The sequence below is a fragment of the Syngnathoides biaculeatus genome, chromosome 17 (genome assembly GCF_019802595.1).
Source record: "Syngnathoides biaculeatus isolate LvHL_M chromosome 17, ASM1980259v1, whole genome shotgun sequence".
In the NCBI taxonomy this organism is placed as follows: domain Eukaryota; kingdom Metazoa; phylum Chordata; class Actinopteri; order Syngnathiformes; family Syngnathidae; genus Syngnathoides; species Syngnathoides biaculeatus.
The window spans coordinates 9,730,157-9,743,599 of NC_084656.1; the positions used below are offsets into that span (position 1 = coordinate 9,730,157).

A 13,443-nucleotide genomic window follows, 5' to 3' on the forward strand; every position below is an offset into this window, starting at 1 on the left:
TTGAAAAAGACGTTGAGGTCATAATTCAAGGTGCCACTCTGTTTCGTTTCACTTGAACCTTATTCTCAGGTCATCTTTTGTTTTGTTCTAGTTGATGGAATCGCAGCATTGGTGGAGGTGAAGGTTGACTTAGCGCTGCATCACATAGCGCTCAGCAGTGACGAGCTTACATTGTCTGTATGCGGCGCCTCGGAGGAAGCCACGGTGTCTGTTAGCTTCTTCGACGTCCGCACCTTCGTGAACGAGGTAACCACATGGGTCACGAAACTGACAGACTGAGGCGGGAGACCATTGAAATACCTCTCTAATGCTCTGATCATTGGCACTTATTTTATAGTTCTGGGGTGAAAACAATGCAGAAAAAAATACCCCTTAAAATGAATCATTACTATAGGCTTATTTTCTGAGCATTTCCAGCAGATTTTAGCTCGGCCGCGATTAGGTCAGAACAATGAGCCTGTGATGTCAGTGCCACAAGCCTGGCACACTTCCTCATACTAGTAAGCATTCTTGGTTGCCTCACAAGCAAGCCTACGGGGTAATGGACCTTTCCGATGGTGATCTTCAGCTCCCCCCCCCCCTTCACCATGTCCCACAAGCTTCTAAAATGGCCATAGAACAAAACATGTTTTAAGTCGATTCTGAATCTCGTATTCCAGATAATATTGGGGTATGTTTTTTGCCAAATGCGTCAAACTTGTCCAAGAGAGTTCTACAGAGAGGTCTCAACTATTTCACGCAAGGATAGGTACACGGAATTAAGAGTTTGGACGGAGCAGGACGGAATGTCAGAGTTACAGTGAAACGTTGGCAATTGATCCAAAATAGTTTGACGCCTCACAAACTACATATTGAAATCCAACAGGATAAAATAGTGGAATCGTTCTGCGCATGTAAAGCATTTTTCACTTGGAAAGATCACAAGTAATATCATTGTAGTGAGCTGGTGTATTCATTTGACTTGGCTCGTAATCAAATCCAGTGCTCTGTCTTAAAAGTCTGATGTGATACAAATAGGCAAATAGACATTTCCCTTGCATGACATGGTTCATTTACGTATCACGAACCCGACTCATCGGCATAAAACATTACACACTTCATTCAGCGGGTCACTGAAACACTAACAAAGTGAAAGTTGTTCTCCTGCAATGTATAAAGTACTGATAATACTTCAGTCAAACTCAGAGAAGATACTTCTCCCTCACTTACCTTCGAACATACAGCCTTGTGTTTGTTGATATTTTTCACACTGAGTTATATGTGAGGTCTTCCACAAGCTTTAATCCATCGGAGACAGTCAACTGTGTTTTAGGCTTTGGAAAATGAATCAACCGGGCCCCTGGTAACCTAGCAGGATACCTTTGATCAGAATTGCACGTTCTCCAAGCGCATCTTAGGACCATTTTCTTCGTAACATTAACTTTTCCAAGCTCACGCTACTGACAACCAGCATTGCTTGTGGGACAATATGGCGAGAGGGGCGTGTCAAGCCAGGGGTTAAGACAATGCGGCTATCTGATTGGATGTTAGTGTACGAGTGATTGACAAGTCGGAAAGGTCCATTGTCGCCTATATTGAAAGTCAGATTTTATTTTTTTTTAATTTAAAATACAATGAGTGAAAATAGTGAGATTGGATACATTTTGTCGGCCTGTTTTGTTGAAATTGATCACAGACGCATAAGCCGAGTGATTAATTTTCGCCTATGTACAGTAGAATGTCCATTTATCTTGTTGGGTGGATGCTGTACTCCATTGTTCACTGAAAAACACATTGGCACTTTTTTTTTTTTTTTTTTGCTCCGGCTGAACATTCTGGGCACCATCTTGGGGAATCTCAATGACATAGTGCACAACCAGTGAAATTGAAAGCTTGGTTTAGCTTCTCTCCTGAAGCAGCTACGAATAGAACAGCTTGTATTAGAATGTGCCAGCATTCCCTTTATTGTGTGAAAATACTAGTGGTGAGTTTGATGACGTATACCGCTCGTGGAAAGTGAAGATTTGGTTGTCCGTCACGTCAGTTTGTGGTGGGTGTTATTTAGCCTACGATGTTAGCTAATACTATCCGTGAGGCTCATATGGCAGTGTTGTATGTTGAATAATTTAACAACTGAAGACAGTTGTTTATGCAAAATGGGTTTATGATTGCGTACATGCTAGATGCAGTGTTGACGCTCTAGATCAGGGGTGTCAAACTCATTTCACATTGTGGGCCACATACGGCCTCAGTAGATGTCAAGAGGGCCAGACCATTAAAATTATATCATACTCTGCTATATATAACCAAAATATCACGTCTCTTTTTTGGTTTTGGTGTAAAGAAGCACAAGAACATTCGGGAAATTACTTTTATCATTCACATATATGCATTGCAACTGATCCCCCTGATTATACAAAGGCACTAAACCTTAAACCAGGGGTGTCCAAACTTTTTGCAAAGAGGGCCAGATTTGGTAAGGTGAAAATGTGTGGGGGCCGACTATTTAGCCTGACATTCTTTGAACCATTAACATTAAATACAAATTAACTTTTTGGGATTTTTTTTAATTTAATTACAAATGGCATACTTTTACTTTTAAATTTTTTTTTACATTTAGGTTTTTACCGAAATCACAAACCACAAAAAATTAAGACAACTATAAAGGATATCTAAGTTCATGTGAAACATTACATATTATTCACTATTACTATTACTCACGGACTCTTGTGAAAAAGCTTTGCTGTGCCGTTAAAACAGCTTCCAGTTGCTTCACTTTTTCACCGCGTTTGTTCCCAGTTAGCTTGTCGTAGCTAGCATGTTTCGTCTGGTAGTGCCTCTTGATGTTGAATTCCTTGAAAACAGCCACAGTCTCTTGGCAAATTGGGCAGACACAGTTGTTTCGTATTTCAGTGAAAAAATACTCAAATTTCCACTTGTCCTGGAAGCGGCGGCCCTCGCGGTCAACTTTCCTTTTTTTGTTTACAGACGCCATGTTAGAAATGGGCTGGGCTGAAACGATCACGCAAGGTCAAGGGTCACGGCGGCCAGAGTGCGGCCACAGGGCTACTGCCATCTTCTGGTGAAATGAAAAATATGAAAAATAGCTTTTTGTACACATGTATTTTATACTGTGGTCAACAGTGCTGGCGGGCCGCATATTATTGATTTCATGATAGAGGCCGCGGGCCGGTAAAAATTTGTCCACGGGCCGCAATTGGCCCGGGGGCCGGACTTTGGACATATCTGCCTTAAACAATTGGTGTTGAAAAATATAGTAATGCACTCAAATTAAACGAGATTTCTAAAGAAACAATTTTTTAAACCATTTACACGTGCAGATAAAATGTAAATTTAATCGTCTATAATTGCCACAGCTCACTTCACCACACCTTACAAACTAAGGAGCGTGCCATTAAATATGTAAAGAAGAAAGTATGGAAAGGGTTCCAATGACATCAGCACAGTCCTTAGACCAATTGGATAAATTAACAATGGAAAAAAAACTCCAGGCTTCAACTATCGCCTGTGTTCTCTGACCTCTATGACACACAAGATGGCATGATTGGAAACCTATTCATTCACATATCCTGTTGTAAATTTCATACATGAAACACACATACACATACAATACATACTGAAAATTCACAGAGTTGCATGAACAGTAGAATTCCACCATACTTTTTTTGTAGTGAATTTGCTGACTAACATTAAATTGCTCATTTTTGTTGTGGTTTCCATCATTGGCACCAACTCAAGAAACTCTTCACTCAGTCAATGTCTCATCAACTCCACGAATAAATAAGACCAGTTGTACCACATTGTGATGTCAGTGCTCTCGTCAATTGCAATGGAAAATGCAATAAATTACTTGACTCTCTGTTTCAATTGGCTGTCTAAATCTGCTAATAGGTCCCAAATCCTCTCTGCTATAGTATTCCTCGTCAGGCTAATATTGGCAAAGGCTTGTCGGTTCTTGGGACAAGTTCAGCCGCCTTCATCATGCATCGTTTAACAAAGTCACCGTCGGAATACGGCTTTGATGCTAATGCTATTTCGCTAGCAATTAGGTAGCTGGCTTTTACCGCTGCTTCACTGACTTGTGGACTCTGGATGAAAGAGAACTGCTGTTTCCTCAGACCCGCCTGCAATTCGTTGATCTTATCTCTTCTCAGTTGTCCTTGCAAGCCGTCATATTTTTTGCTGTGAAGAGTCTCATGGTGTCGAATATTATATTCCTTCAATACCAAAACTTGTTGCAAACGCTCCAAGCACAAAGGTTTTCGGTGCATTTCTATAAATCAATGGGACGTGGTTCATTTTTCATTTGAAATGTTACACTGGGTATCTACTTTTCTCCATTTGGATAATGGCATTTTGGCTCATAATGTTGTAGGGAAGGGAGACCAGGGTTCAATTTTATTTTTTTTTTTAAAGTCATAACAAGCAGCAGATGCCGTATTGATACCATCTGCACTGTTACGTCTGTCTCTGAGACTGCTGTTGTCTTCTCTGATCAAAACAATGTGCCCCTAGCGGATAATTAATAAATTGCATCACATTAAAAAAAAAAATATTTTGTGTCTTTTATGCATGTTTGCACTTTTAAATTATTCTGTGGGCCTGATCAAACCTCCTTGCGGGCCGGCTCCTGGCCGCGGGCCATATGTTTGACACCCCTGCTTTATAGTGTCTGTTTCAAGTGCTTTGCTGGCAGCTTGCAACATTTTCATCAGAATTACAACACCTTTTAGGGTGGGCCAATTATTTGCATTTTTTGTTATATATACCTGGCACAGCTTGGGTGTATTTATAGTAGTTTGAACACTATTTTGTGTTATTTCTAGACCCGACCGCAGAAGTTACCTTTCGCCTCGTGGCAACCAACCGTGCCCCCGGACACTCTGGTGCTGGACCTTAAATGGAATCCCACCCAGGCATCCATGTTGGCCGCTTGCCTATCTGATGGCACCTTGGTCATAATGGAGGTCATTGATGATGTAAGAGTGCAGGCCGCTCTCCCCGCCTCCAGCGGCGTCACGTGTCGTAAGTCAGGCACGTCTCAACGTGTTTCCCTCGACATTGCCGCTGCTTAAATCTGTTGTACTGGGCTTCTTTGTGATGTCATTCCGCAGTTTGCTGGAGCCCCAAAGGAAAACAGGTTGCTGTGGGGAAAATGAATGGCACCGTCAGCCAGTATACCCCAGTAAGTCAAATTAGTAATTTCAAAAGTAATACGTTTATAGGGAACTGACTTTCTGATTTGGTTGGGGGGAAAAAAAGGCACTAGAGGAAAAGAAAGTGATCCCCTGTCCGCACTTTTACACTTCTGATGACCCCGTCAAAGGTATCTTATTTTATCTAAACGCGTATCTTCCATGTATGTCATTTCAAAGAATTTCATCACCCCTTTGTTTTTGTCACAGTTCTTGATGTGTTGTGGTTGAGGACATATTCGTTTGCCGTGGTCTACGCTGCTGCCGATGGCTCCCCCGAAACTCCACCTGAGCTTGTGTTGATCACTATCCCCGTGAGTATCTGAATTATTATTTCCAATACTGTATAAAGATCATTTGTGGGTGGGCTTGTAGCCAGCCTCAAATCCTGATCCTAATACTTCTGCTCTTTCTGGTTTTATTGAACCGGAAACTGGAATGTTTTGTCTGCTGCTTCTCCCTCCGGAAAGGTTTTTCACAACAGTTTTATAGAACAGTGTTGCCTCTCTATTTTCTGCGTGGCAGTTGAAATGTTGGATTACGTTGGAGAGATGAAGTGCTTCAAAATTCTGAAAACTCCTTTTTGCACAAAACCACGATGATCAAGGCTTCCACAAAGTATTTTTTTAAACTGAAATTTACCTTGCATTAAACTAGTTTGACGTTGTATAATTCTATAATATTTTTGTTGGAATACACTGTAGTTTTTTTTTGTTTATTTTATTGAATTGATGATGTGATCATGAAAACATGGTTAAGATGACTTTTCCACAGTTTTGTTTGTATTTGATTCATCTTGTGGTATGAATACATACATTTGTTGCTTTTGTGTAAAAATGTGTAGCTCGGAGACAAATATTTTGGTTACAATCAAAAAATAATGGCTGTGTCTGACTGCAACAAAAGTTTTTATTTTGCAAGCAGAAAAAGGACGAAAAGGTGGAAACAAAGTACCTGAACTTCAGTGACACTGTGTACGGCTGCTGCACGGAGCGACAGCACCACTACTTCCTCAGTCACATAGAAGACTGGTGAGAAAGACCTGAACATATCAAGTTGTACTTGTTCACAATGAACAAGTAGAATTTGCATATTTTAAAATGTTATGTTACTCAGGAACCTTGTTTTGGCCGCGTCTGCAGCGTCTATTGAAGTCAGCATCATAGCCAGACAAGATGATAAGGTACCTCATAAAATTTGTATTTATTGGATGCCAGGAAATGCATTACCCTCTTGTTCAGCCATGATCACTTGGGAGCATTTTTTTTTTTTTAAAGAACTGGGAGCTATGGATGCTGGAGGATGCTAGCAGGGCTGAGCTGCCTGTCTCCGAGACCAGTGAAGACACACTGCCCCTTGGTTTAGCCATTGACTACACCAGCCAGCAGGAGATCCGCATCAGTAAGTCTCTCTCAGCATGTTGGTACTCCCTCTTTAGGTCTTTGGTTGATATCCCATTGGTTGCTTCTTTAAAGCAGAAGTAGGTCCAAGTCTTGTATAAATTACAGTACCTGGGTAAAAGTATATTAACATAAAATATCTTGGGCAAAAGTCAGATTTACCATCTACGAACAGTATTAACTGAGAGAGTCTGAGTTTGTTGTATATGAGTACCAAAATAATTTTCCAACATTAAACATACAAATTATTTAAAAGCATTTTTTTTTTTGTTTGTTTTTTTTTAGGTGAGCATTTAGAACATTGATTAGGACGGCTGTGGCTTGCTTTAATGGTACGCTATTTTTTGACACTACACTGATCTGATTGCCTTGATCATTATCGTCCAATAATTGGCATTTTATGCTGTTTGGAATTTTCAGCATTTTGCAGTTGAATTGTAAATTAGCTGTATAAGAAATTAATTGCAAAAGGGATAGAAGCTATTGGAACACCTGCTCGATTTAGTTTGCATTGTTTGGTTGCGCCTACCCAAGGGACGGACCTGAAAGAGCTGGTGACTAGAATGTGGACAGTCTAAGAGGATTTTGCCTGCTCGTGTTTTAGTTCGCGTAGCAAGCATGTCCTTAGAGTTGGGTAGGGTTAGGGGTACCGACAATATTTTCAGCAGTTTTGATTCTCCGTAGCAGTACGAGTTTGTCCTTTTTGTGGCAGGCTCCAATTCCTTAGTGGCCGTATGATCTACATCTACTGCTGTGGTTTTTTTGAGGATTGAGTTGATGTTAGCCTACCACTTTTTGTCCTGAGAGACTGAAATTCCTAGGAACTTGGAAGGTCTCAACAGTTGACACATAACAGTTGGACAGTGTGAGGGGCAGGTGTGGCAAAGGATGCCTCCTGGAATCTACGATCATCTCGAACAGTCTTTAATCAGCTGCAGGTTGTGTCTGCTGCACATCCGCTCCAGCCTCTCTACTTCTTGTCTATACACATACTCCTTACCATCTTTGATGAGGCCGATTACTGCAGTGTCATTGGAAACTGCAGGAGTTTGACACCCGGATGCAGTGAGGTGCACTCGTTTGTGTAGAGAAAGAAGAGCTGTGGGGAGAGGACACAATCTTGGGGTGCAGTAGTGCTGATGGTGCGATGATAAGCTCCAGGCTGTCTTGCCCGACAGGAAGCTGTAAATCCACTGGCAGATGGCATACGAAATGCTGAGCTGCAGAATTTTGGAGGAGAGGAGTTTTGTGGTGATGATGTTGAAGTCCATGAACAGTATTCTCACGTAGGCCCTCATGCTGTTGAGGTTTTCTAGGATTAAGTGCAGTCTCATATTGACTGCATCATTCTTAGACCCGTTTCCTCAGTAGACAAACTGCATGGGTTCCAGCAGGGGACCTGTGATGCTCTTGAGGTGTTCCAGCACAAAGTGTTCAAAGGACTTAATGACCACAGATGTCAAGGCAACAGGCCTGTACTCATTCAGACCCAAGATTGCATGTTTCTTGATGAGCGGGATAATGGTGGAGCGTTTGAAGCACAGAGATCTCTTGAATATCTTCGTGAAGACTGGAGCGAGTTGGTCTGTGGAGACTTTGGGGCAGAATGGAGACAAGGTCTGGCCCCGCTCCGTTGGTTAATCTTTTGTTGTTTGAAGATGCGTCTCGTGTACTGTTCGTGGATGGGCAATACAGAAGACACTGGAAACTTAACGCCAGGATTTCACCTGATGGTGCTAAAGTAAAACACTAAGCGTTTCAGCAAATATGTAAACATGCAAATTCGCAAATCTCATATCTATCCATTCATCCATCCATCTCGTTTCACAATGATCTCTTTTCATCTGTTTTTTTTAAAGTTAAGATACTTTTTCAACATTTGTTCCCCATTTTATATTGTAGATTGCCCTTTTATTTACCTTTTTTCCCATTCTCCCCCCCTTTTTTCGGTCTGTCTTCACTCTTTGATGGTGTATTCCTGATACCCCATATTGAGGCAAAAAAAGCAAGCACACTTTGATGCTGGCTGAACAAAATTCCCAAGAGAGCAGTCGCTTGGCGTGGTTTGTATTAAACAAGTGCTTTAATAGTGCCTCATGCTCAATACCCTCTTTAGCGAGTGTGGGCCAAAATCCATCTTTTTTTTTTTTTTTTTTTGTCACTGCAGTGCTTGACGGAACTCATGGAGAGAATAATAATCACTGTCCGTCTCGATATTCATGCACGCCATTTAGTCGCATACCCCCATTCCATCATCAATAAAACAACTCTCAATTTGTTGCAGCACTCTTAACAATAATAATCCAACGTGTGGCAGGAGAGAGCGACATCACACTGAGAGACAGAGGAGATAAAGGAAGGACTTATTAAAAATGTCTCAAGACGGGTTTGAGGACCACAACAAAGGGGACAACACCCCTGCTACACATTGCTGATGAGTGTCTATCTATCTCATGCTTGCCGTGTAGCTCTCAAATTAAATATTTTGGGAATTTTTAACACAATGGACCTTTCCATTGGCGATCTTAAGCTCCGCCCCCTTAGCCATGTCCCACAAGCTTCAAAAATGTTGATTGAACAGAACATGTTTGAAGTCGATTCTCTATTGTGTATTCCAGTTAACATTGCCGTATGTTTTTTTGCCAAATGCGTCAGACTTGTCCAAGAGAGTTCTACAGAGAGGTCTCAACTATTTCACGCAAAGATATGTACTCGGAATTAGAATTTTGGACAGAGCAGGACGGAATGTCAGAGTTACAGCGAAACGTTGGCAATCGATGCAAAAATGTTTGATGCCTCGCTAACTTCCTATTGAAATCCGACAGGATAAAATAGTGGAGTCGTACTGTGCATGTAAAGCAGGGTGAGCACTTTTCTCTTGGAAAGATCACGAATAATATCGTTGTAGTCTTTATAAGTCAGTGGGTGTATTCATTTGTCTTGGCTCGTAATCGAACCCAGTGCTCTGTCTTAAAAGTCTGATGTGATACAAATACGCGAATAAATATTTCTCTTGCATGACATCGCGCATTTACGTATCACTAACATGACTCTTCGGCGTAAAACATTACACACTTAATTCAGCCAGTCAGTGATACACTAAAAGTGAAAGTTGTTCTCCTGCAATGTATAAAGTACTGATAATAATTCAATCAAACTTAGAGAAGATACGTCTCCCTCACTTACCTTCGAACATACAGCCTTGTGTTTCTTGATATTGTTCATATTTAGTTGTACGTGCGGTCTTCCGCCCGCCTTAATCCATCGTAGACACTTCATCAACTGTGTTTTAGGCTCTGGGCCCCTTGTAACCTAGGAGGATACCTTTCATCAGAATTGCACATTCCCCAAGGGCATTTCTGGACCATACCAGCATTGCTTGTGGAACAATATGGCAAGAGGGGCATTTCAAGCCAGGGGTTAACAGAATGCGGCTATCTGAAAAGCTGTTATTGTACAAGTAATTGACAGGTCCATTAAAAACAGTTCCCTGATATCTTAATGTGTTTGTCTAAATGCCCCAAGGACCATGAAATATGACTATTTGCACACCCTATTTCTTGTCTAGGGGGCGGTTCTGTTTTATGCAAGTGGAAAAACAATGCACTCAGCCCCATATACCACTGGATCAATGACAAGGCTAGCTTTCAGTACCTTAAAACAAAATGGAATAACTGTGGAAAACTGATATGGTGATCAAATACTAAAAACATGTTTACGTGGGAAGGGAGGACTTTATACACTTCACTGGGTTTATTTTCCACATGGAGACATTGCCAAACACAAATACTCTACAGCGTAGGCAACTTCACTAAGCAATCAAGTATTGTGTTGCTGATCAGAAGCTAATAATGGTCACTCGTATTAAAGAATAACCACACTATCGTCACAACAATGTTCCAGAAGATTTATGGCTTGTCAGTATGCATTTCAGGTTGAAATGTATCATAGAAGTACTTTCGGCTTGTCCCTTTCGGGGTCGCCACAGCGTGTCATCTCAGATGCAACGCACATATGTTTGGCACAATTTTTACGCCGGATGCCCTTCCTGATGCAACCCTTCTCAAGGAGGAGCCCCAGTGGGATACGAACCCACAACCCGTGGTTTACCAAACCAGTGCTCTAACCACTGAGCTACGGGGCCTAGGTTGAAATGTATCATGATTCAGCAAATTCCACTTGGCTCAGTTTCAGGTTATTTCAGTCAGATGATAGTGGGGATTTCTTTCTTTAACAAAAGCCAACAATTTTGGCTATGCCTTATGTACAAAGAAATGAACACTGTACCCACTGCAAAAAAAATAGGTAGATCAGTTTTGTTCTGGGGCTGCTTTGTTAAATCTCATACTTGGCCAATAAAGCCAATTCTGACCTCTTGAACCTGTGCTGTGTACAACAATATCTCAAGGCATTCTAGATCATGATGCTGCCCAGTGTGAGAAATCTTCGTCACAATTACACTTTATTGGGATTCCAATGAGACACAAAACACACAGCTAATAAATAAGAATAGCTAAGAACAAAACATTGTACTATTTTTTGGAATCATAATATGAATACCATTGGAGAGCTCTGAAATTAACTGGAGCATACACTGAAGATGGCACCCTTCAAAATCACAGAATGGTGGATCCAAACATGGTTGAGACATGTGAAAAGACTCCTTGAGAGTTACAGAAATCGTTTGTTTCCAGTGATTTCCTCAAAAGGTGGCGCAATAAAATAAGTCCAGGGTACCAAGGTGGTTATAAGATAACTCTTATGGACCGCAATACGTAAACCGTGCCCGCTTTTCATAGTTCAATTTTCACATTTTTATTCACTTCTACAAGCACATTTGGTTTATTGTTTTGAATTGTTTCCCTTACATCAAGGCGATGAAAAGTCTTTACCCCCGGCTCCCACTCTGCTCATGCTATCCACTGAGGGATTGCTTTGCCCATTTGCACTGCTGAACCTCAACCCCGGAATCAAGCAGCTGATTACACCCTGCACCGCACTGACGACAGAGGGGGAGAGACCCCCCAAGCCAGGTCGGAAACTCAACTGGACTCCACAGATTGTTAAAGAAAAACATAATGTGAGTTTTACCACATGTTATAAATATCACTGTCTTCTTCAGGTTCTTTGGCAGTGCAGCTCCCCAAATCTGCTGCACCTCCTGTGTCTGCCTTCCCAAACCTCGCCGTTACTTCAGTGGCCGCGTCATCATCTTCTACATCTCTCTTTGGCCTTGTTCCTACACCTCCCACATCATCATCATCAGGCTTCACTTTCTCTATCCCGCCCATCAGTAGCAACTTGGCCCCTCCCACCTTTTCCCTGGGCTCATCTACACCTATTGGCTCCAGTGTCTCTGGCTTCTCATTCGGTGCTGCCAAGCCTCCCACCGAAGCCGCTTCAGCGTTCTCTTTCAGCTCCCTCTCAAATAAAGTTGCTGTCCCGATGCCCCAGAACCTTGCCACTCCATCAGTTCCTGCAGTCAAACTCAATTTAAATGACAGGTAAAACATTGTTTGCTGGCTTTCAGTCACCTCTCATACGGGAATATTGTCAGAGAGACAGCTGAACTATTTCGGGCACCTGTCCCTTTCACACAGAATCCAGGGAACTGTATGGGATATGACATAGCGGCATGACATCCCACCATTTGACATTGAGATGACGGCAGCATTTGGTGTGATGTATTAAATGTACAGTAGATTTAAACAGACGACACAACCTAGTTCGTTCAGATGCCATGTGATATAAAAAAAAATCGACCTAAATAAATAATTTCAAAACTTATTTTTATAGGCAGGGCAAAAGGGGCTGTGTATACTGCTATAGTCCCGCATTGGACAGTTTGTAGAAAATTGCTGTTGCTTTAATAATCGGGTACCAGTTGACATATTGCCACCATTCTGTGGAACATCCACTCCTTTATAAAAAGACGGGATCATGCCTGATTTATTTACAGTTGACATCAAACTTCAATCACAGGTCTACGCTTTTACCTTCAAAAAATTGCTTTTTATCTTTGTCTGCATTCTATGTCAAAGTGACTGTGGAAAATTACAGCTTTTAAAGTGAAGTGGCACCCCACTTCTGTTCCAGCTCTTATACTACCTCAGAAAGCAGACAATTTTCAGGTTGACTTCCTACCTTCCATTCCACGCCGTTGCTGTTCATAGAGAACAGTGACACTAAAAAAAGAAGAAAAAAAAAGACTTTGGCAGGCAGTGGAAAAGGGGCTATACATGAAATATCCCATCCAGCCTCTGGTATGGTTCTGTTCCTCCTGCCAAAGCCAAGCTATGACTTTACTATTCCGCTGGAAAAATTGTGACTTTTACAGACAGTGTAAAAGAGGCTTTCTTTGTTTATACTTTCTCTATTTTGAGGGAATATTTTTTGTTCTAGAGATTACAGCAGTTAAGAGTTAATAGTTGTCAGTTGCGCTCTTATGACAAACTGTCCATTTTTCCAAGGTTTTCAGCAGTTGAAGCTCCAGCAGGTCCTCCACCGTCTTTCTCGTTTGTGACATCAGTGCCTAAAAGTGTTGTCTCTATTGGCACTGTGCCTGCTCTTGCCGCTGTCACCACAACCACCACCAATCCCGTGACAGTCTCAAGTAAGCAGAATTTTGAACTTTCAGCATCTCTTGTTCTTAATAGTTGCTCATCTTGTTATTTTTGTTTTAGCCCCGGTAACGCCAGTTCAAACCAGCACACCACCTGTAGGACTCCAAAAACCATCCCCAGCTCCACAGGGCCGCATCCAAACCCCACAGGTTTTCTTTTTTTTTTTTTAATTAATTATAAATCATTGTAGTTTCTTCTGAAAACGTATTCATCACAATGTTGAAA

At 41.5% G+C, this 13,443-nt stretch overlaps 1 protein-coding gene across 1 annotated transcript in view; it reads left to right on the forward strand.

Moving 5' to 3' along the window:
• nup214 (nucleoporin 214) overlaps positions 1 to 13,443 on the forward strand; it is a 39,072-nt gene that overhangs the window by 2,381 nt on the left and 23,248 nt on the right. Inside the window, exons 3-14 of the mRNA XM_061802030.1 lie at positions 92 to 246; positions 4,827 to 5,025; positions 5,115 to 5,185; positions 5,263 to 5,326; positions 5,406 to 5,509; positions 6,120 to 6,226; positions 6,312 to 6,378; positions 6,473 to 6,596; positions 11,470 to 11,628; positions 11,718 to 12,099; positions 13,066 to 13,208; positions 13,279 to 13,367. Of these exons, the coding sequence (XP_061658014.1) occupies positions 92 to 246; positions 4,827 to 5,025; positions 5,115 to 5,185; positions 5,263 to 5,326; positions 5,406 to 5,509; positions 6,120 to 6,226; positions 6,312 to 6,378; positions 6,473 to 6,596; positions 11,470 to 11,628; positions 11,718 to 12,099; positions 13,066 to 13,208; positions 13,279 to 13,367 (1,664 nt within the window). The remainder of the gene's footprint in view (positions 1 to 91; positions 247 to 4,826; positions 5,026 to 5,114; positions 5,186 to 5,262; positions 5,327 to 5,405; positions 5,510 to 6,119; positions 6,227 to 6,311; positions 6,379 to 6,472; positions 6,597 to 11,469; positions 11,629 to 11,717; positions 12,100 to 13,065; positions 13,209 to 13,278; positions 13,368 to 13,443) is intronic.